General features: G+C 30.9%; 1 protein-coding gene across 1 annotated transcript in view; it reads left to right on the top strand.

Annotated features, from left to right (window-relative positions):
- CARPA (Carbonic anhydrase-related protein A) overlaps positions 1–25034 on the top strand; it is a 626351-nt gene that overhangs the window by 385603 nt on the left and 215714 nt on the right. Inside the window, exon 4 of the mRNA XM_076394854.1 lies at positions 8418–8609. Within this exon, the coding sequence (XP_076250969.1) occupies positions 8418–8609 (192 nt within the window). The remainder of the gene's footprint in view (positions 1–8417; positions 8610–25034) is intronic.

Below are 25034 nucleotides of genomic sequence, written 5' to 3'. Positions count from 1 at the left end.
ATTATAAAAAAGGCTATTCATGTCAACTATTAGACGACACTTCATCGATTTTTGCTGAATTAAACCTCATCACGTAGTCACTGGCCTGTGTTTTGCCAGGTCTGATATTATGGCTTTAGATCAGATAACTTACGATATGTTCTTGTTAATATTTTGACTAAATTGTTGTCATAATGAGGAAACATTCCTAGTTAACTTATTTCTGATACAAAATTGAATGTTACCAAAAACATTTGTCTTATAGTACCATGAAATGGAATACGAAATCCCACAATTTAATTGTATCCTGCTTACTGTTATTGTGTAACTCTCGAAATGCAATTCATACCAATACGACCTTTCATTATTATATTATAGTATATCCAAAATTATAGTGAACTTACGTCATTTCAATTTATGACTTCAAAACGGTGCCGCATTTAACGTTGACATTTTACCCATTTTAGTTTATTTTAGCTTCGATACAAAATAACATTCTAATATAAATAAAATAATGAAACAAAAATATTATTAAATATAATTTATTTTAAAGTTATAGTACATCTAATGTATATATTGTCGAGGGAATCAAACTACCGTTAATAAAACAGCCACAATAGTTTGTAGGTTAGAGTTACTTTATATTTATTTAGATCAAACACTTTTATAAACCACCTATGGTATCCCCTTAACCTTAAAAAGTAAACTCCCGTATACACAATTAAATGTTTAATTTATATTTACCAAATTAAAAATTAATTTCTTAATTACTGGCTTTGCAAAACACTTATTGAGATATTTTTGTTGCATTCCTGTTTCTATCATGAAGAACAATATATACGGAATGAATTATTTACAAAATATTATGATTTACAGAAACTAATCAAATATTATTGTAAATTTTACTTTTTTCCATCAGCTTTTGTTTTCTTTACATTTTTTTATTAATATCTTAGCAAGGGTGGCTTAGTGTTTTGAAATACCTATATCTGTTCACAAATTGAAATAGCAAGTCTCCTTAATTTTATTATATGTTTTTAAAAACAACTTTCTATTAACTTTATAATACTTAAATCCTTTTATTTCCTAGCAGTGTTTGAAGAGATGACTTATATTCCTCAAAAGGCTCTATATTCCTAAGTTTTCTATAGATTCTGATAAATATCTTGGCAATTATGTAAAAATCTACTCACCGTTTTTACATATTTCATATAACTTATATCATTTACGTCATATCACCCATTCTTTGTAGAAACATTCAGTCAACCCTTATTGATAGAAAATAGGAGAACTTAATATTCAGTTCAGATACTCAATCAAAAATAAAATGATAATATGATAAAAAGAGATTTATAAAAAATATTTATTAAAATATCTACTCGTTCCTCATGGATTTGTTGAACATCACTCATAATTAACAAAGCTAACTACGTCTATATTTAGTATACCTATACAGGTATATTTTAAATAATATCAGTCTTATTTGAAATAAAACATTATATACAATAATTATACAAATAACAAAATAGCAATCACTGTATGAAAAGGTACACACGCCACTGTAAAATGTATTAGCTATTCTTCGATAACGCTCAAATATTACAACTGTTATATTTTCGTTCATTAGCGGCTACCACAAGGGATTCTTTAGGAACAGTAACGATTCTATCGACCTTTTATACTTTGAAAATGATTACTGGAATTTTTGTAATCGCCGCTGATGTTTCCTTTTCACAAAATATTAAGCATAAATAAGCATGTCCCAATGTCTAAATGAAATAGTACAATTATTACGAAGTGTCATATATAAAATAAATTCATACAATTGAGATAAAATACATTTGTGATTAATAGAATTAGATACAATCATTTCTAATATAGTTATAATAAGAGAGATATAAAAATGGATATTCGGTTCTTAATTATTATTTCTTAAGTAATTGAAATTTCGTAGACAACTTTTTTGTATTATGTCGAATTTAATGGTATAAGGTGCTGGGATATAATTAAGTACGAACAGTTACACATTCTAAAAATGTAGTTGTGATCAATGTCATGGTGGAACTCTGCTCACTAACATATGTGGTATTAGTAATATTTATTATATGTAACAAGTTCAACAACTGATATAAAATATTTTGGGTAATGTATAGGATTCCTTTATTCTTACAGTCACCTCAACACAAACCTAACTTAAAGATTTAGTTACATAAATGAACGTAAAATTCGAATTTTTTAATCTTAATAAATAATAAAGTAGGTCTAGTGTATTCTCACAAAATTGTAAATATATTGGAATAAAGTTCTAGAGATAGACTCTTCAAGTTCCGCCTATCAGTTTGTGTCAGGCTGGAGAGCAGTATATTTTAAAGTAGCTGCTTAGCAATTATTTGTCTTTCACGCTTGCTCTCACCTTTTTCAAGGAGAACTAGTTTTACAAATTTTATGTTTTAAATAAATTAATGAATAAATTAAAAAAATAAAAAATGTCCTGGCTATTAAACAATATTGTTATTCGGTACAAAATATGAATAACTTAATATAGGCTAAAAATATAGGCTTGTAAATAAATATTATAGAAATATCATATATATGTTTAAAAGTATGTTTAAAAGTATGTTTAAAAGTATGCTTCAAAAATTAGCAAAAATATTAAATCATTTTTAATATATTAGATTCTTCTCATATTACACGCAAATGTACGCCAATGCAAATTAATATTACGTAACCATTTGTGATAAATGGGATGAGATATAATCATTTTATTAACAAAAAGAGCTACAAAAATGGCAATTTGGTTCTTTATTATTATTTCGTAACTATACTTTTGTAGAGTACTTTTTGTTTTCTGTCGAATTTATTTATATGAAATCCTGGAAAATAATTAAGTGCGAACAGTTATATATGCAAAAGATGTCAAGATGAAATTTGAAAATATTTTTTGGCTAATGTAACGTATGCCTTTATTCTTATAGTCACTTCAACATAAATATAACTTCAAGATTTAGTTACTTAAAAAAAATATAGATATCTTCTCACAAAATTGTAAAAAAATTGGAGTACCGTTCTAGAGATAGACTCTTCAAGTTCCACCTTTCAGTTCGTGTCAGGCTGGAGAGCGGTATATTTTGAAACAGCTGCTTAGCGATTGTTTATCTTCCTAGCTTGGCCTCACTTTCGAAGGAGAACAAATTTTGTAATTTAAATAAATTAATAACAAGGATAAATTAACAGTTTATCTTGTCCTGGCTATATGAGGATACTGTGATTGTGTACAAAATATGAATAACCTTATATAGGCTAAACAAATATTACATAAAAATAAAATTATGTATGTTTAAAGACATGCTTTAAAAATTAAGGGAAAAACTAAATCACCTTTTATATATTAAATGCTTCTCATATTACACACAAATGTACGCCAATGCAAATTAATATTACGTAACCTTTCTAACGCACTAAATCATGAAAGCTTTAGTACTTCTGTTTATATCCCAGCGGAGTATTTAGGCACGGTATTGATTGCATAAAAGGCCAAGTTGATATTTTTGAAATTGCCCATAGCATACACATTATTCACATCATAAAATTCTCGTCATATTAGACTCGAAATACGACCGGATAATATCAGGTAAACATGAAATCACTTCATGTTATTACTATATTTAACACGTTACACTTAATATAATTCATACAAAATGGCCTCATAATGTGTCATTATATACTCGTTGTCTAACTGTTTTGAGAATATTATTTAGTTAAATAAATAAGTTATTATATGATTCTTTAATAACAAGTGAAGTATCGGTTTTAGCACGTTTATATTAAGTACAGGCCTGAAAGAATTTGTTACAGAAAAGTTATATGTTTCACTGTTTGTGTCACAAAAATGGTTCATCATATATTCATAAATTATGCTTAGCAAGTAGAAAAATGTACTTTACTTCATTTTTCAGCTTAAAAGGGTAACTAATATATAGTCCACCAATACAAAACTTGCCCAAAATATGTCATATACTCGTTGTCTAACTCATCTGGCCTAAGCGAATTTCTTGCTCAAAAGTTACTAGTTTCACTATTTGTGTCACAAAAATGGTACATCATATACTCATAAATTATGCTTACCAAGTAGTAAAATGTCCTTTATTTCATTTTCAGCTTATATAGGGTATATAGTATATTATCCTATCACTATTCTACTGCAATTGTCTTTTTAAATTAATTATTGGTTCTATTTTGTAGACTTTCTTCAGCGACATACCTGATATTTTATATAATTTACTTAATAATTGCTTTTTAAACTTATAAGCTGAGATAGCAAATAGCAATATTGAATTTAGGGGGTAGTACAATATATGTTTATTATTTATGAAAGGTGTTGGCATCAAATGCCCTTAATTTTATTTAATTTTAAAATTGTAATAATGTACATAATTGTAACAATATTTTTTCTAAGAATCCAACAACCCTCTCTCCAAGTTCTAGCTGCTACCTCGCGATCATGTTGATAATATATAGATACGATCCTGATTGCAGATCTACTGTAAAATAACACATGATACCTGTTCACTATTAGTAGAAGTACCATTTGCATGAGTTTAATCTTAATGAATACTTTTATAGATCTTGAAACTCCGTGGAGAGCTTGTATTGATTTGAGAGATCCTGACAAATGCGACGTTCAGGATGCATCTACGGAACTTATTTTTGAATATTTGAAGGCATTTTACCTAGCCTGATGTAACAAACCTGAAATAGACTCTAGATCTATACAAGACTGGATGGAAATAGAACCTTATTGAAGAAGGATAAGTGATATATTTTCAACTAAATAATCTCCAAATTAGTTAAATCGACATTACGAATTATACTACCGAATAATTTATCGAATTTTAGAAAATCTACTACCGTATTTGTCAAACATATTTCGACAATTTAAACTAAACTAAAGACAATAGTTTTGTCATACTGTACATTTTGTAATAATTTAATCGAAATTAAAAACCAAGAAAACATATTCTAACAGAAATAAAAATATCATAAAACAAATATGCAAGATATTTGTTGTCATCTTAAACAAGGAATTATTGTCCTGTTTACTTTTGTTTTAAAAATAATTTTTTATGAGGATGGCACACGATAATTGATGTATTTGTTTGGCACCAAGAAGAACTGTTTTCAGCGTTATATATTTCTTGGTTCGAATATCACTGAAGCGACTTTAAAAACACTGATACGTCCGTTAACTAAAACTATTATTTTTGTTATTTACTTATGTCAATAAGACTATAATGGAGAATGTTTACTTCTCAAAAGCATGTCCTTGTAGAAGGGATATTTTCTGCATCAAATTTAACGAGGATATATTTATTAAGATAAGACTTTAAGGATAGCATATATAATAAATAGCCAATAAACCATAACTTGAATACCAATCACGCAATAGGACACAAATTCAACTTATAGTTTTTTTTTAACGAACTTTTACAATTTACATTCGAATTCGTTACGAACAAAACATTTACAATTTTACTATCATTATTGTGTTTAGTTACGCGATCAACGACATAGTGAATTATACATTGTTTTTAAATTAATTGTTTTTTAAATTATGACTTAGGTGTTGTCAACTATAGTTACTGATGTAATTGGGTTAATTGTTCTTTCTTGACCTTTATGTTCTTGCTTATAGATAATCACAAACAGTCTTGAAATAATTCTTTATCATCAATCCATAGTCGACAACATAGCAATATCAACTAATATGGCTGATGGTGCCACATACTAATACCCTGCTTTTGGCTGCGGACAATGTTAGCCGTCTATCATTCTTCTTTCTCTGACTTTAATCCACCTCTCTTTTGTAAAGCTGGACTTGGTTTCTGTCTGAATAAAAATGTATTTCTAATACAACATGTGAAATAGTCAACCAATGAATTATTGAATTAGTCAAAGCAATCAGCATGATAGTGATAGTACTATCTTACAAGTGAACTAGGTATTTCTGAAAATGATGACTTACTTATTCCGATACGGAAAAAACTGACAACTATCATCGTTACTATGTGAAATATTCTAAAAATAACATTTAGACAAAATTATTTCTTAAAAGAAATTCATAACAATATGTAAATTTTATTGTCATACACTACTATTTGCGTTGGTTAATAACCACAATACATTGAATCAAATCATAATCGACGGCAAATTCCGACACGCATACTAACGAAACGAACGACAGATATTGGAAATTTCGCTTAGCAAATTCTGGAAATCGGCACGCCAAATGAACAGTTTGAGGTCGGCGCGGGACCTAAACAGAACCTGTTACAATTAAGACCTAATTTCGAAGTAAATGGATTGAAGCCTATTAAAACCCGCAACCGGGATTGCTTTATGGCTTTCGGTTTACATTCGATGAGTGTATTACGACGCCGCCAGAAAGGCTCGTGAAAAGAACACGTGACTAATATTTCTGTTCAGTGTTACGTCATCACAATGTAATAATAAATATAGAAGATCGTAATTTTAGCAAATAACTTGTTATTCAAAACAAGCAACAATAAATCAACAGATAAGTATTCAGATAAGTTCTAACTAATTATTTATAACATACAGTATTGTACTAGGTGCTTGGACATATTTTGATCAGCAATATTTGTAGACAAGTAAGAGTTTTATATTTAGTGTTATTAAGTTACTTAAAGTATACAGACGCTGTACTTTTGTTGTTAAAGTAATGCTTTTATCGTCAATGGCAAATGACAGCTTCGAAGGATTTAAATGTTCGAAGACATTGAATAGCAAACATTTATTGAACTAAAATTTCAGTTTAAGCTCTCAAAGAAATAATTGAAAAAACTAAGTCGTTGATGAATCAGATCTGTTTCAGATCTTAGATGCTTCCGATCGCTGGAACAGATTGATACTACGTCGATACAGGGTTAGTAATGACTAGAAGTGTATGAACAAATTTTGATTAGTAAATATTGCATATATCTTTAGTATTAAATGCCTTTTTAAAGTAAAAAAGTATCAGAATACATATAAGCACCTAATAAAATAATTGAGAACATGTACAGTTAAAAGGCAAAACTCTTTTCGTTAAAGATCAATTATAACGGAAAGCTTTTCTTCGCTTTTAGGTTTATTAACCTAGAATATTTATTTTTTTAGCCTAGAAATGCACCCTTAATTGTATCAAACACGTTACAATATATTGCAGTAAAAATATTCAGTTTCGAGACAAGTGGTAGTTAAGTTATAGGTTTGGGCGATACACTTTGAAGTTGTAGACCATTTGTTTTTGGCTCTGGTGCTTGTTAAAACTCTAAGCTGGTCTTTCCTACATAAATCCCGGAAACGGTTCACGGATGAGTCTCCGAGCGCCTGTTCAGTACCGTCGCGACGTTATTGCGCTTTTTATTCTCTTCGTCCCCTGTCATGTTCTGTCCCTAATCTCTAGCTTGGCCACTTTATTGCGCGCCAGCATTCGTCTCCTCTTGGCTGCCATTCTGGGTATCCCTTTCCTCGAAATCAATCACCATTTCGGCCCAAACGTTGATCCTTGTGACAGTTTCCAATGAGGAGGAGTCAATGGACTATCCCGTCTACGTTTCTTAGCTGATAGTTCTCGTCGGCTGTCCGGTCCTTTTTCCAATTTCGCATGTCTCCAAGATATGCGTCTGTTCCTGTGCGACACTTGCAGAGTACATCGGTCTTCTTCAGCTTAAACTTGTGCAAATAAGCTTGCATATTTCCGTGGCCTGTCATCAGTTACACAGCCTTCCTACTCAGTCCTATGTTTCCTGTCCCTACTTGTTGGCAGAATTTGTAAAGGGTTCTTCCTTTAATGGATTGCTCCCAATGCATTTGCCACCTTCTTTTTACGTCTCCTTCTTTGATCCTATTGATGGTTCTGCTGCTGATCCATCCGTGGTTTTCCAGTCCGATTTCTTCCTTTCCGATGGCTTCTCTCGCGAGTCTGTCCGCGGTGGTTTGGGCTAAACAGAGACTCAAATGAAACTTCCCGTTCTTTATATAGTAAATAAATTTTACACAATACAAAGAAAGTTATTGTCTTCTATCTAGTCATTACTGAGTCTTTTCTGCGTTTATGTTTATTCTGTGTTCTTCTGGAAAGTTTCTTTCAAAATTCCAATGACTTTTAAATATATGCACATAATTGGGTGATCATCATTTAATGATTTCATATATTTTTGCGATTGAAAATAATCCAGAAGCACCTGCAATTGTATATTTTATTATGTTTAAATTTCTGTTAAGTCATCAATTTTTGTAATTTGTAATCGAATTGTTTCAGGGGTATTCCACCTTTAGGGATAAAAGACATTGAAAAACTAATACACCTAACATATTACTTATTATAAAACGATTGTTTATCAGGTCAAGATACTCATATTTTTATTTGGTTTCAGGTTAGTGGAATGCTGCACAATACTGGCCAATCACTAGTTTTTCGTGTAGACAAAGACACAAAACAACATGTGAATATATCCGGTGGACCTCTAGCGTACCGTTACCAATTCGAAGAAATATATATACACTACGGAATGGAAAATCAACAGGGTTCAGAACATCATATACAAGGCTATTCGTTCACAGCGGAGGTATGTAGGCATGTTTATCTAGTTATTAGTGCTATTAGCAATTAATTGTGGATCTAATTGCTGTGACAAATTTTTTAATATACTAGAGTTTGTAAAATAGTATACGTTTCTCGCAAATAAATATAAAGTACTGAAAAGTTCCATTGATAAAAAACGACAAGATTTTGTTTAATGGAAATGAGTCAAATAAACGATCAGCCTTTACTTAGACTGCGTTTCTTACGAAATTTTGGAAAACATTGTGAATAATTTTATTTGTGACTACTGCAATTTTATCAAGGTTTGTTGACAGTGCGCATTGTGTGGATTGATCGAGTTTCATTTTAATTGTATTTATTTAATAGAACTAGTTAAAAAAAAATTTCCAATAGTAATACAGTAATTACCGAATCGAACTCAATACAGCGACTATTTATGTTACGATATGCAACTATTAAGATGCATATTTTTGTTATTACTTCATTGACTGACTACAAGTAATGAATTTTCAAGGAATGATGTTTCTTTCTTTCCTTTTCCCCCTGTGTGTTTTCAATTACAATTTACTTATATATTTTTTGTTCTGGCCTAAAACTAGGTGGTGGAATGCATGACGCATATCTTTCTCTTAAGAAACTAACTATACATTCGCGAACTTCAATTAAGACACGACTAGATGCTGTCGCATGGGGGCAAAAGTTATGACTGCAGCGACGGATGAGGTCGTTTCAGCCTGGAGAAGGGGAGGTTAACGGGACAAGCTTTCAGAATGTCCACCAGCTCGCGAGCAAGCGTGTTTTCAGAAGAACTTGAGCTGAGTTGTTGTTTGTAGAAGGATTGAGATATGAATTACTTGATTTCTGAAGTGTTAGCTTCCCTGTGAACTTCATTATTTCTGATATACCATGGAGCGTTTAAGATTCTCCTGAGGAGATTATTTTGGAAGAATTGAAGCCGTTTCACCTGGTTGTGTGTATCAAACTGGAAGTAGATATTAGTTCCGTAGAGGAGTACGGACCCAATTAACATCATGTAAAATAAACATTTGATTTGATGGAGATGGGCAGTCTGCTAGAAGGGCAAATCAGAGAATATAGCAGGTTTGCTATAACCAAACCTTTGTGGATTGCTCTCTGGATTTGGGAATGCCAATCGAACCGTCGGTCGAAGTGGAAATCTAGGTACGTGACGTTATCCAGCCATTGAATTGTTGCTGTTTTGATCTTACTTTTAAAGAAAATGATGGCCTGGGTTTTCAGAAGTTTGATTTGCAACCTCCAGAATTTGAACCAATTGACCGCATGATCGAGCTGCTTCTGTAAACGTTATTGAATGGTAACCTCGAGCCTGGAGGACGAGAAGAAAGCAGTGTCGTCAGCATAAACCCCGACGTCAATGTGCTCTTTTCTAGGCAGATCTGAAATAAAGAGGTTACATAAGGCTGGGGCCAGCGGGGAACGTCAGCGTCGATTTGCTTTCCACACAGCACTGCAGAGTGTTTTCCTGATCTTCACCTGGAAAGATCTGTCCGATAAATGGAACTTGATAAGAGCAGTTAGGTCTTCTGGAAGGCATTCAAGATGGAACAGTGTATCCATCATAAATTTCCAATTTGCATGTGTGACCGAGCGTTATCATACAGGGGTATGACTTTGCATCTGCTTTCGCTACTGCTGATCTCTTTTGTAACAATACGTCGTTAAACTTATTCAACTGGTGCCGCAAATATTTACAGCACCATATGCACTGTAATACTTTTTAATTTTGATTGAATATTTAAGTTCGATATGGATGGTTCTTCTGGACTAACTTATGATCTATTGCACTTCGGATTATTGTAGTAGATTCACTTTTTATCGCCAGTCACAATACTCTACAGAAAACTCTTCTTAAATACCTGACAAACAACGGACAGCGTCATTAAAACGGTTGGGAATTGCAATTTCAGAAAACTAATTTTTATTGTAACGATTTTATCTTATTTTGGATGTTTCCCATTACATGTATACTTCTACAAAATAATTGATTCACTAACCGCTAAGCTGTCTAAAACTTCTCTGAAGAATATATCTTAAATTGTTTAAAACCAAACCGTAAAAACCGTAGTAAAAAATTACTAAAAGTGTTTATAGATTGAGTCTTACAGATTAAAGTATTGAAAGTATTGAAATGAAACAAGTAATAATTAAAAAAATGGCATTGAATTTTGAGCCTTGCTTTATTAGCATCTCTTTATACGGAATAACTCAATGTTGCTAAATGAGAAATTGTTCTTTTCATTACTATATGGATAATTCCTATTTTCACCAATAGATATCGCTAATCAAAGGACGTGAAAGCACATGGTATATAAAGTTTTAAAATCCTAATCTACAGTTCATATTGTCAATGCGAAAAATAAATATATATTATATTGCTATATAAGATATAAATATTTGTTATATATTATATTATATATTAGTTTATTTGATCTATTTATTCAAACTATTTACTTGTGGTCTAGTTGAGTTATTGAATAACAAGATAATTTTAGAGCACGCTTAAACCAAGAACTCCAAGGCTCACCGAAAATATGTTTTGGAAGCCCAGTAGAATTGATTTTAATACCCAACTTTATAAATAAGGACGAAGCATGATAGAAAATAAGGGTATAAAAATTCGATAAACAAAATACATGAAATACCATTATCGTTAGATTTGTTTGACGAAAAGTTTCGGGCTAAGTGATCAGTAAAAAAGGATCAAACATGGAGGTCTATTGAAATATCTCCATAAAATATAAAGGAGGGAAAGGGTCTGTATATTATATCCCATAAAATTTCAACTAAAACGGAATTCGAAATTATTATTATACAATTTATAGTATTAACCTCAATATTACTGAGATTGAAGGAAGATTTATAATAAAACTTTTACTATTATTATTTAATTTAGCGAAAATTTGTAATTCACAAGCCTTTTTTCATAGTGCCATAAATTAGCTAAACATTATTTTATTATTTACATTAAAAGTTATTGAAAACAATTAATTACTACTGAATTTAATACAAATTATGAGTTAATAAGTTAAAGCTTAATGAGTGTTGCCTATACCTTTATCCGTTAGTTTTCCTTTGATGATGTTCAAGCATCATAAAACAACTTACTTTACATTCCTCATAAACGTATCAAGTAGTTAGCAGAATAAACAATTAAAAAAGCTCAATAATGTAGCTCACTAAATATACATTACTAGGAAACATACAATCAACACAGTGCCCAAATTTTGAAACTTTAACATTAAGATGATTATTGATTAAGACTACGATGGTGATCGAAAAATCTTCTTTTATCATTAGGGGCGTTCCTGAATTAATTGAAACAATTCAAACCAGAATAACCAATTCGCAATTCGTTCGCATTCTAAGTCGAATTACAAACTTAATTCTAACTTAACTGGATATATAATATATAGTCAATAGAAGTGAATCAGTTGGGGATCATATCATCTTCAGAAATCATAGCAGATATTTTACATTTCCATATATGGTCATTCCATTACAATTTCAGTATCAAACTGCACAAAAACTCTAAATAGTTCTGATATTATAGTTTATATACTTCATGTTATAAATATCTCAAAATAATTTGAAATTGTTCAAAGCGTATCTATAGACTATTCAAATTTTTTTTGTATATGCGTCATCAAAATTTGTGACGTCAGAACATCGCAATTTTGCCGCATTAACTCTGAGTTTTGGTTCAGTTTGGCTTTAACATACAATAAAAATCTAATCTAAATAAAATAATTCAACAAAAATATCATCAAACATATATAGTTTATTTTAACATTATAGTGCATCTAATGCATATATTAATGAAGGACTTAAAACAACAATTAAGAACACAGGTATAATAGTTTGTAGGTTAGAGTGGTTCTATTATAATTACATTGAAATATTGTCCACACCACCCATTAAGTAGAGTTCTAGGCGCATTTCTTTATGTAGCAGTATCCTCTTGGAGACCTGATCTACCAATTATATATCAAAGTAATGTATTTGACTTGAATTCGAGAGCATATTTACCTTTTTATATTTAGATCTGGTTTCCTTCCACTTTATTTTTTTATATCTTCTGCTAGTAGTTGTGTACACCATTCTTGATAAAATTAATCACTGAATTCTGCCTAGTGCATTTACCATATCTACAAAAAAGTTAGTATTCATTCTGTCCTAAAACATTCTAACCGAATTCTCATATTTAATTCTACAATACCATTTTCTACAGTTAATGATCTTGGTAACAGTGACTGTACCATTCTGAAATATTCACGTCTTATCTAAATATATAAATTCATATAATAGTTCTTCCTTGATTTTGTTATGTTTTTAGAAATTGTATTATTTTGAAAGCAATGTCTACAAGTTCCATTAAACCGGTCGGTTATCTTTACACCACTTAAATCCTATATTACCCAACAGCGTATGAACGAATGTTCAATATCGCTCAAATAGCTGCATATCTTTCAGCTTTTTATGGATACTTTCAGACTAACAATTTTTTTTTGAAATAATTGTATTAAATTATGTTTCGATTGAAAAAAAAAAGTTACTGTTTTTATACATTTCGTTTGTATATTTGACACAACTCTGCAATACGCTAAAAAATATTTTCAATAAAAACCACAGCAATTTGAAATTCATTAAAACAATGTTCGTCGGTTTATAATGCGTAATTGTAATACTTTGAATAATTTTGCGTATGCTTGACAATCGAACGACTTTGACCGGCTAATTCGGTTTCACTTTCGAGCGTATCAGATAGCATTATGTCTCTTTTTAACGAAACGAACAATGGCAGTAGGCAATACATTAAATATCTTGATGACCCATGACGCTAAAAAAAATTTGAATAGACTATATATCCTTTACCTATAACAAAATAGTTGCAAGAATTGCCGGCTTGGTGGCGCAATAGTAAAGGCGGTGGGACGGTCCTCCTACTGTTGCGATAGCCGCGGGTTCGAATCCTGCTGAAGCATGGTCGTAACTTTATATTTGTGATTGTTTAAAATTTGTGAATGTTCTAGGCAAGAGTGTAAAATCCGGCAAGGAATGATCCCAGTCACGCCAGTAACCAGGCTGGGTTAGACCGGATGTCTCCTGGGATGATTTATAAAATTGGTCACTCGCCAGTCGGTAAGCTTAATGCTGAGGACCCTGGTTCGGAGCTCACGTTAAACTTTACTAGTCCAGATAAACCCATAGTTGTTAAAAGGAGACTTTAAAATATAAATAAAAAAAGAAGCAGGGATTATTTAAAAAATTCCAGTTAATGGGACGTCTGAATTTCCTCACATCGATTCACCCCATTTGTACATATTACTGTTAAAAAGAAAGAAAGAGATAATGGTTAGAGTCCACGAAATTCTTTAAGCGCGCTCTCGTTAAAGAAGATTTAACAGGAAGTGTCTCACGTGTACCAGGACAAATTAATAATCGCTTTCGAAGCGTCGGAAGCTGTGTAATTGGGAAAATGGGATGGGTAAAAAAAGGGACCTAAAAAGTGACCCTTCCGGCTTCATCCTCGGTTCATTTGTTAGGTTTAATTATTTAAAGCTCTGAAGAGGACCGATATAGAAGAAAAGGTGTGAGAATCATGTATAATTTATCGTCGTTATTTTAATTCTAAAACAATTTGAGTAGTAACAAAGTACAAATACAATTCCTATAACTATTATCATTAATATTCAATGAAGGTATAAGACATTTTACCGTACTTCTAACAAGAGCTATTAATTATTTAACATTACACAAAATATCTATCGGAAAACTTTTCTTTTAGAAAGAAAACAATTTTTAAATTATAGGATTATCGGCATTTCTAACAGACACGTTATTCTATAAATATAAGTTTTTATAAAGTCCCGTTAACTTTATAAAAAAAACTTTATTTAAATAACAGATATTATAGGATATACTAAAACTAACAAGCTACATAAGAACGTTCTAATAACGTAATAAGATTGTACTTAGGCGACTATCAGTACTGCACTATTAGAATTGTACTAATTTACCTTAAGAGTCCTATGATTGTATTTATAAAGTTTGGTCAGAGCAATATTCAAGATTATGGATTTATTGAGCTGACCAGATAGAAATAACTAAACCATAACAAGGGATTTAAGTATTAATGTATAGAACTGTATACAATTTTTACCGCGTAAAACTCTCTCTACAAAACAAGTAAACATTTTCAATTTTCAGGTCATTTCCTGTGAACTTGATCCATACCTTTTTTTAATGCTACTTGCTGCGTCTTTCATGTAAAAGGCTTAGCCACAGAAGACCTTGAGGAATTCGTTCACCTCTCATTCGACGGATATCTCCAAACCCTTCCATACTGAGTCTCTGGATTTGTTTGACAACTATAAACTTATTTTCGCATCTCAAACGAAGTGCTTAATTTCTGACACAATATTTAACAGTCAAATGTCAAACTGCAACGATCTCCAAATCTCAGAGAGCTACAGAGGTAAGAAATAGGGTAACCGTTTATATATGCCGTATAAGAGAAATATATTATATTTCTTTCACTCTTTCACACGCACCATCTTCGAAAAGCAAAAGATCCGGTAGTTCATCTCATTCAGCTTATTACTAGACAGTAACGTAGGGCTCCAATGCATTTCTGCTCTATTGCTGTATGAAATTATTAAAATATCCTTCGAGCACATTAATCAAAGCAAAAGCCACCAATGTAGTTAATTCAATTATTATTTTATGGTTTCACAGCAATAAAATACAGGTTACCTTTCAATTAATCATTTAATAATAACTTTCGCATGGTCAGCAGGAGGATGGATATAGATTATGATATATATTAGGCTTAATAGGCAAAGGGGAAAGAAGAAAAGAAGAGGAGTAGCCGTTCTGGTCTTTTATATGATTATATTGGCCAATTTTAAGTACATTATTTCCTGTTTAATATACGTTTGCCGTTAATCTAAAATGTTTTTTGGAAAATATTTTGATTAAGTAGAGAAACCAGAAGAATTATCACTGACCATTTCTAATATCCTATAAGAGATTTTCAATATTCTTGAAAATCCTAAAAGATAATATTTGTGGTATTGTCGATATATATGTTTAGAAAGTTTGGAGTCAAAATATACGCTATACTATTACAAAATTAGTGTTACCATTATGACTATAAATGTATGTCAGCATTTATTTGAATTTTTTTGCTATACAGTTCATAGGAATATGTAATGACCTTAAGTAGAGCGACTCATTTAATAACGTTTCAACAAATACTGTACCATGAAATTGAGAATAAAATTACACCAAATTTACACATATGGATTTTTCTTACAAAAATAGACTACGGGTCAATAATATTTAACTCTCGAGTCAGTATGTACTATATCTGCGAGCATATCTAAATATTCGGGCATGGCACTGGATGTCTAAGTTAAGTGGAAAGATCACATATCTAAAAGAAACTAGCAGAACTTATGAATGAATCTCAAAAATTGTGGTAGTTGTTAGCTAATATGCCTGCTAATTACTTGACAACAATGGATTTACTCGGCGATTGAGGCACAGCATACGAATTTTAAAGACTAAAGAGTCTAGTTTGAACTATTATATGTTAGATTAACTAACATATTCATATGTGAAAAATTTGCAGTTTTAGTTTGGACTTGAAACATTAGACCTAGACTTGATGAACAATAGTAAATATTACTCGATAGTGAAGAATTGTTAAAAAAGAACTGCTATATACTTTTAATAAAAATAAAAATAAAAGTCAATATAAAAAGTATTATGTTAAAAGAATGTAGTTATATAGTGTATCTAATAGATAAACATAGAGCTAGACATGAAATACCATTAATGTGTTAGAGTCAATTTTTATTTCTAATCCAAAACAAATTTCGATTTACCTCTAAATTGTTTGTTCAATTAAAGTTAGATTATTATTTTAATGTTTTCCCCCAGTCATATCTAAAAGTTTTTAAAAAAGATTCTGTCAGAGCAAGATTAATTTTTAGATCAGAACAGTACACACACTCCAGCAACTTAAAACACCATTATGAAATGCAGAAAATATTTACCCTTCTCGAGAAATTTTTACGCTTATTTTAGAGTCAAGCTTATTTTTTGAGTTCTACTCATACTATACTCTGCAACTGGAAAAGAAATTAAGCGATTATTTAGTAAAGAAAGCGATTATTACCCTAATAGATATGGTTCTAATAGTATGATCTATATAACAAAAGAACTTCTAGATCACGATAAAGCCGCTGAATTCAGATTCAAAATATTTTCATTACTCGAAAACTATAACTATGCCATATATTTTTACGTATAGGTGATCCATATTTTTGAGAAATATTAAGAATTTTATTTATTGGGTGTAAGTCCTTCATAGGGAAATATCATCATGGTTGAAGTTGGTAAATAGTTGATAAATAAAAGTCCTTCATGGTCACCCACTATCAAATTAATGTTCACTACCTAACTATATGATTAACCGATGATATTTTTTGAAGTTATAGATATTAACTATTACTAGTGATTGAACTGAGGTCCAATCTCGACAACATTTTTTTAAGTTAATCATGATTGCTTCATAATATAGTAAAGGTATTAATTTAAAAATAATGTACCGAGTACTGAGTATATTCGATATTATATCAGAAATGTATTTGATATATAACATTATTTAAATAATAAATGTCTATATATTCAAACATTAATATATATACAAACTAGCTCAAGAATTTTTAAATATTTAAAATGATTTATTTAATTTATCTTAAAATATTTTAAATGGAATTTAATTAAATCTGGTTTCCTTTAAGTTTAAATAAAAAACAAAATGTTGACAAGTTTAAATTAATACAACAAAATAGTAGCAAGAATTGCCGGCTTGGTGGCGCAATAGTAAAGGCGGTGGGACGGTCCTCCTACTGTTGCGATAGCCGCGGGTTCGAATCCTGCTGGAACATGGTCGTAACTTTATATTTGTGATTGTCTAAAATTTGTGAATGTTCTAGGCAAGAGTGTAAAATCCGGCAAGGAATGATCCCAGTCACGCCAGTAACCAGGCTGGGTTAGACCGGATGTCTCCTGGGATGATTTATAAAATTGGTCACTCGCCAGTCGGTAAGCTTAATGCTGAGGACCCTGGTTCGGAGCTCACGTTAAACTTTACTAGTCCAGATAAACCCATAGTTGTTAAAAGGAGACTTTAAAATATAAATAAAAAAAGAAGCAGGGATTATTTAAAAAATTCCAGTTAATGGGACGTCTGAATTTCCTCACATCGATTCACCCCATTTGTACATATTACTGTTAAAAAGAAAGAAAGAGATAATGGTTAGAGTCCACGAAATTCTTTAGACGCGCTCTCGTTAAAGAAGATTTAACAGGAAGTGTCTCACGTGTACCAGGACAAATTAATAATCGCTTTCGAAGCGTCGGAAGCTGTGTAATTGGGAAAATGGGATGGGTAAAAAAAGGGACCTAAAAAGTGACCCTTCCGGCTTCATCCTCGGTTCATTTGTTAGGTTTAATTATTTAAAGCTCTGAAGAGGACCGATATAGAAGAAAAGGTGTGAGAATCATGTATAATTTATCATCGTTATTTTAATTCTAAAACAATTTGAGTAGTAACAAAGTACAAATACAATTCCTATAACTATTATCATTAATATTCAATGAAGGTATAAGACATTTTACCGTACTTCTAACAAGAGCTATTAATTATTTAACATTACACAAAATATCTATCGGAAAACTTTTCTTTTAGAAAGAAAACAATTCTTAAATTATAGGATTATCGGCATTTTAACAGACACGTTATTCTATAAATATAAGTTTTTATAAAGTCCCGTTAACTTTATAAAAAAAACTTTATTTAAATAACAGATATTATAGGATATACTAAAACTAACAAGCTACATAAGAACGTTCTAATAGCTTAATAAGATTGTACTTAGGCGACTATCAGTACTGCACTATCAGAATTGTACTAATTTACCTTAAGAGTCCTATGATTGTATTTATAAAGTTTGGTCAGAGCAATATTCAAGATTATGCATTTATTGAGCTGACCAGATAGAAATAACTAAACCATAACAAGGGATTTAAGTATTAATGTATAGAACTGTATACAATTTTTACCGCGTGAAACTCTCTACAAAATTAGTAAACATTTTCAATTTTCAGGTCGTTTCCTTACCTTGATCTTGATCTTGATCAGAACTTGATCCATACCTTTTTTTAATGCTACTTGCTGCGTCTTTCATGTAAAAGGCTTAGCCACAGAAGAACTTGAGGAATTCGTTCACCTCTCATTCGACGGATATCTCCAAACCCTTCCATACTGAGTCTCTGGATTTGTTTGACAACTATAAACTTATTTTCGCATCTCAAACGAAGTGCTTAATTTCTGACACAATATTTAACAGTCAAATGTCAAACTGCAACGATCTCCAAATCTCAGAGAGCTACAGAGGTAAGAAATAGGGTAACCGTTTATATATGCCGTATAAGAGAAATATATTATATTTATTTCACTCTTTCACACGCACCATCTTCGAAAAGCAAAAGATCCGGTAGTTCATCTGATTCAGCTTATTACTAGACAGTAACGTAGGGCTCCAATGCATTTCTGCTCTATTGCTGTATGAAATCATTAAAATATCCTTCGAGCACATTAATCAAAGCAAAGGCCACTAATGTAGTTAATTAAATTATTATTTGATGGTTGCACGGCAGTTAAATACAGTTTACCTTTCAATTAATTATTTAATAATAACATTCGCATGGTCAGCAGGAGGATGGATATAGATTATACAGATTAGGCTTAATAGGCAAAGGGGAAAGAAGAAAAGAAGAGGAGTAGCCGTTCTGGTCTTTTATATGATTATATTGGCCAATTTTAAGTACATTATTTCCTGTTTAATATACGTTTGCCGTTAATCTAAAATGTTTTTTGAAAAATATTTTGATTAAGTAGAGAAACCAGAAGAATTATCACTGACCATTTCTAATATCCTATAAGAGATTTTCAATATTCTTGAAAATCCTAAAAGATAATATTTGTGGTATTGTCGATATATATGTTTAGAAAGTTTGGAGTCAAAATATACGCTATACTATGACAAAATTAGTGTTACCATTATGACAATAAATGTATGACAGCACTTATTTGAAGTTTTCTGCTATACAGTTCATAGGAATATGTAATGACCTTAAGTAGAGCGACTCATTTAATAACGTTTCAACAAATACTGTACCATGAAATGGAGAATAAAATTACACCAAATTTACATATATGGATTTCTCTTACAAAAATAGATTACCGGTCAATAATATTTAACTCTCGAGTCAGTATGTACTATATCTGCGAGCATATCTAAATATTCGGGCATGGCACTGGATGTCTAAGTTAAGTGGAAAGATCACATATCTAAAAGAAACTAGCAGAACTTATGAATGAATCTCAAAAATTGTGGTAGTTGTTTGCTAATATGCCTGCTAATTACTTGACAACAATGGACTTACCCGGCGATTGAGTTACAACATACGAATTTTAAAGACTAAAGAGTCTAGTTTGAACTAATATATGTTAGTTAATTCATATATGAAAAATTTGCTGGTTTGGCTTGAACCTGAAACATTAGATCAGGGCTTGATGAACAACAGTAAGAAAAATTATTCTATCGTGAAGACTTGTTAAAGAATAACTGCTATATACTTTTAATAAAAATAAAAATAAAAGTCAATATAAAAAGTATTATGTTAAAAGAATGTAGTTATATAGTGTATCTAACTAGCTTCCAAGGTAGTTAGAGATATGAAATACCATTAATGTGTTAGAGTCAATTTTTATTTCTAATCCAAAACAAATTTCGATTTACCTCTAAATTGTTTGTTCAATTAAAGTTAGATTATTATTTTAATGTTTTCCCCCAGTCATATCTAAAAGTTTTTAAAAAAGATTCTGTCAGAGCAAGATTAATTTTTAGATCAGAACAGTACACACACTCCAGCAACTTAAAACACCATTATGAAATGCAGAAAATATTTACCCTTCTCGAGAAATTTTTACGCTTATTTTAGAGTCAAGCTTATTTTTTGAGTTCTACTCATACTATACTCTGCAACTGGAAAAGAAATTAAGCGATTATTTAGTAAAGAAAGCGATTATTACCCTAATAGATATGGTTCTAATAGTATGATCTATATAACAAAAGAACTTCTAGATCACGATAAAGCCGCTGAATTCAGATTCAAAATATTTTCATTACTCGAAAACTATAACTATGCCATATATTTTTACGTATAGGTGATCCATATTTTTGAGAAATATTAAGAATTTTATTTATTGGGTGTAAGTCCTTCATAGAGAGGGAAACATCATCATGGTTGAAGTTGGTAAATAGTTGATAAATAAAAGTCCTTCATGGTCACCCACTATCGAATTAATGTTCACTACCTAATTATATGTTTAACCGATGATATTTTTTGAAGTTATAGATATTAACTATTACTAGTGATTGAACTGAGGTCCAATCTCGACAACATTTTTTTAAGTTAATCATGATTGCTTCATAATATAGTAAAGGTATTAATTTAAAAATAATGTACCGAGTACTGAGTATATTCGATATTATATCAGAAATGTATTTGATATATAACATTATTTAAATAATAAATGTCTATATATTCAAACATTAATATATATACAAACTAGCTCAAGAATTTTTAAATATTTAAAATGATTTATTTAATTTATCTTAAAATATTTTAAATGGAATTTAATTAAATCTGGTTTCCTTTAAGTTTAAATAAAAAACAAAATGTTGACAAGTTTAAATTAATACAATGCTGAATATTATAACAAAGTGTTAGAACTAAGATTATTTTCAGAAGTGTAACAACTTCAGACTATCAAATATATGAATAAATGTTTAAACAATAAACAATTTTGAAATGTATACTAAAGGAATATATATAATCAGAATAAGAGAACAATCACTAAAATAGACTCTTGATTTTTCAGTGCGATATAAAATTATATAATATATAATGTATATAAAGCAAATAACCAAAATAATTGATAAAATTTCAAAAAATAAAATGTCATATAGTCACATATAATATTGCATTAACAATTAAATTTATCAATGCCTTAATATGTTTACAAATTTACTGCCAATAATTCATAATTTTTTATATTTGTGCTTTCTGTCTCATCTATGTAAATTATGTAGTTAGATTCATTTTTTCTGTTTCACATTTTCATTACTTCATTACTTTTCATTACTTGTATAGTATAGTATTTATAATCTTTATCTGTTTTTCATATTCGTTACATAAAATATATATTGTAAAAACCATAAATACGCCAGGCTGATTGAAAGGAATATTTTTACCTAGGTTTATATATAAAACTGCATTTTTAACTTATCATTTTTTGCTGATTTATTCCACTCTTCGATCTCACCCTTGCAGCTAGCTGATCTTTAATTTGCCTTCTATGGTATTGGTTTATATGTGTCTCATGTGGGAACTAACAATTTACCAATAAATCAGGAATTAAAATTATATGAGGCTATACATTATATGATTATATTTTATAATTGTTAATAATCATTGCAGCAATAATTTTAACTCTTGATGCACACTTATTTAACACCTGACGTATTTGGTTAGTGCTTTGTTAAGAATTGCATTTACTAATGAAATTTTCTATTAACTTATTTAGAAGTTTAAATTAAACACTAACATTTACAGGAAAATCTTAATATCCTTCAGACTTACCTCTAGTACAATGATATACTCTCTCCAGAGCCATATTAATTACTATCACTCCTTAAGCAATACAAATTGTTATACATACAAAACAATTGTTGCAATACAAGTGTTAAGCTCTTCTCTGTGCACCATAAAACATCAAATTAAATCAAACGCTTATTTCGATAATCTAAATATCTTCTACACAAAAAGGGCATTCTCGAATTTTGTTAATCTATGTTAGAATGAAATTTTCGCACATGCCGAGTTTCTATATATGTATTCTATATATGTTTCTAAATATATACCTTTCAATAAAGCGAATATATTAATTAGTTTTCTCTACAAAAAATATAAAAAATAACTTCAAGTGGTAATACAAATTTATATTCTCAATTGTTTCTATCCAAACTTGCCATAATTCTTTATTAGTTCTAACAATACGGGAATAATGGAAAGTAATTAAAAATCTTAAATAACACTGCTTAAAATTAAATGAGCTCGTTTAGTATAAATATAAAATGTAGAGATATGTCTTCGGATTAAAAATTACCTACCGATAATTTGCGGTAGCGCGCCGGCAGATTTTTCTTTTAAAAATTACGCGTGTTTGTAGTTAACTTACATAGAACAGAAATGACGAATAATCTACAGTATACCGTTGGAGCTGGCAACGTGTCGACCAGAGTTTGATAACTATTCCTGGTTGTTGTGGCTATTTTTTATTAATCTTTCAAAACTCCAATTATCTGCCGTAGGCAATAAGTATTATTATATTGTTTCCATTTTTTCATTCGATCATTTCATTTGATTTTCCAACTTTGCACTGACATTTCGAATCATACTCGTTATGGTTCTAAAGAGATATCGCGGTGAATAAGTTTGTTGGAGGCATAATATGGGCCGTCGATGATTCCTTGCAACACTTTATTCTGGAACCTCTGGAGGATATCTATATTAGACTTGCTAGTAGTACCCCACAGTAAAATACCATAAGTACAAATGGGCCTAGGTGATGACTTGTATAGCAAAAGTTTGTTATCTAAGGATAAGTTAGATGTACGCCCTATAAGCCAATACATTTGGTTTAGTCTAAGCCCAAGCTCTTTGCATTTGGTCACTATCTATTTTTTCCATGTTTATTGTCGATCAAAATGCATCCTCAGATATTCATTATTGCCTTACAAATCGTGAATGTCACATGGGTGGATTTTGTCTCATTTGCTTTGATACGCAATGTTTTCAACCAAATTCGACTTCGTTAAGATGAAGTTGGAAGTTTCTGGTGGCTGCTATTGGATTTTCGTATGGTGATAAAACCACTGTATCGTCAACATATGTTGCAACAGTAATGTTCCTTGAGGTCGGTAGGTTAACTGGACATAATAGATATAAGAGTGGACCAAAAACACTATTCTGCGGAACACCTGAATATATAGGATGTAGTGTATTTGTCACCCCCTTTTACAATAAAATGTCTGTGTGTGACGTATGATTTCAGTAGTTAAAAGTAGGTATGGGGCAAAGTTGTTGTTGCTAACTATAATAAATTTTGAAAACAAATAGCACTAAAACTCAAATATTAACATTATGTTAAAATTAGGTAATTTAAACTTTAATATTCATCTGCGCCGTTAAAAAACAAGCCGTTATTTTACTTGATATTAATCGAACAGTAAAAAAGACAACGACTAAAAAAACTAACAAAACTAGAACCGAAGCAAATGAATCAAAGGGTCCTTTGAACCGTCATCTGCCTTCGTACCACGTGACTTGTCCTTTGAAGCGGAAACATAATGATTCCAATTATTTAAACTCCACTTTCCAATCGAATCCGAAATAACAAGCAGAGACAGAGACTTAACAAACTGTTCGTTCGGGCCATTGTTCCTAAAAGCCCTTTACACTTCTTTATAATGAACCGTTTACCTTAAGTTGGGCCGTGTTCCCTCGCTGGATGCTGGGGATGTTGGAGGCGAGAAGGTCGTTAAAGGAGATCTAAGGCGGCGTACCTGGCAGGTGCCCGACAAAATTAATAAACGGCCTCAAAGTATCATCAGCCGGCGGAATAAAATGCGTCGGATAAAAAAATAAAAGGTCAGAAAATTTATAAAAAAGACCGTTTACATTTCCGATTAGACTCTTCATTGAAATCTTGTCTATTTTTTAAATATTAATTAGTACTAACTAATTATTAGTAATAACTGTACTATATATTATATATATATATATATATATATATATATATATATATATTTATTTATTATCGATTATTATCGAAGGACTTAAACTACAGTTAATTAAACAGTCGCAGAACTCAGAACACAGAAGTCTTCTGCTAACCATCTATGCTATTCCCTGGAGGCTAAATCCAACTAATTAATTTACACATCTGCCGGCTTAGTGACGCAGTGTTAAAGGCGATGGAACGGTCCTCCTACTGTTGCGATAGCCGCAGGTTCGAATCCTGCTGGGACATGGTCGTAAATTTATGTATAAATAATATATAACGAAAATAATCCCAGTCACCCCAGTAACCAGGCTGGGTAAGACCGGATGCCTTCTGGGATGATTTCTAAAGTTGGTCACTCGCCAGTCGGTAGGCTTAAAGCTGAAGACCGTGGTTTGGAGCCCACGTTAAAGTTTAGGC

Source organism: Rhynchophorus ferrugineus, unplaced genomic scaffold, assembly GCF_030347505.1.
Source record: "Rhynchophorus ferrugineus isolate W39M unplaced genomic scaffold, kcgeb_rfMv2 rfM2, whole genome shotgun sequence".
Lineage (NCBI taxonomy): Eukaryota > Metazoa > Arthropoda > Insecta > Coleoptera > Curculionidae > Rhynchophorus > Rhynchophorus ferrugineus.
Note: the sequence above shows the minus strand (reverse complement) of the source record. Positions and strands in the feature narration are given on the sequence as shown.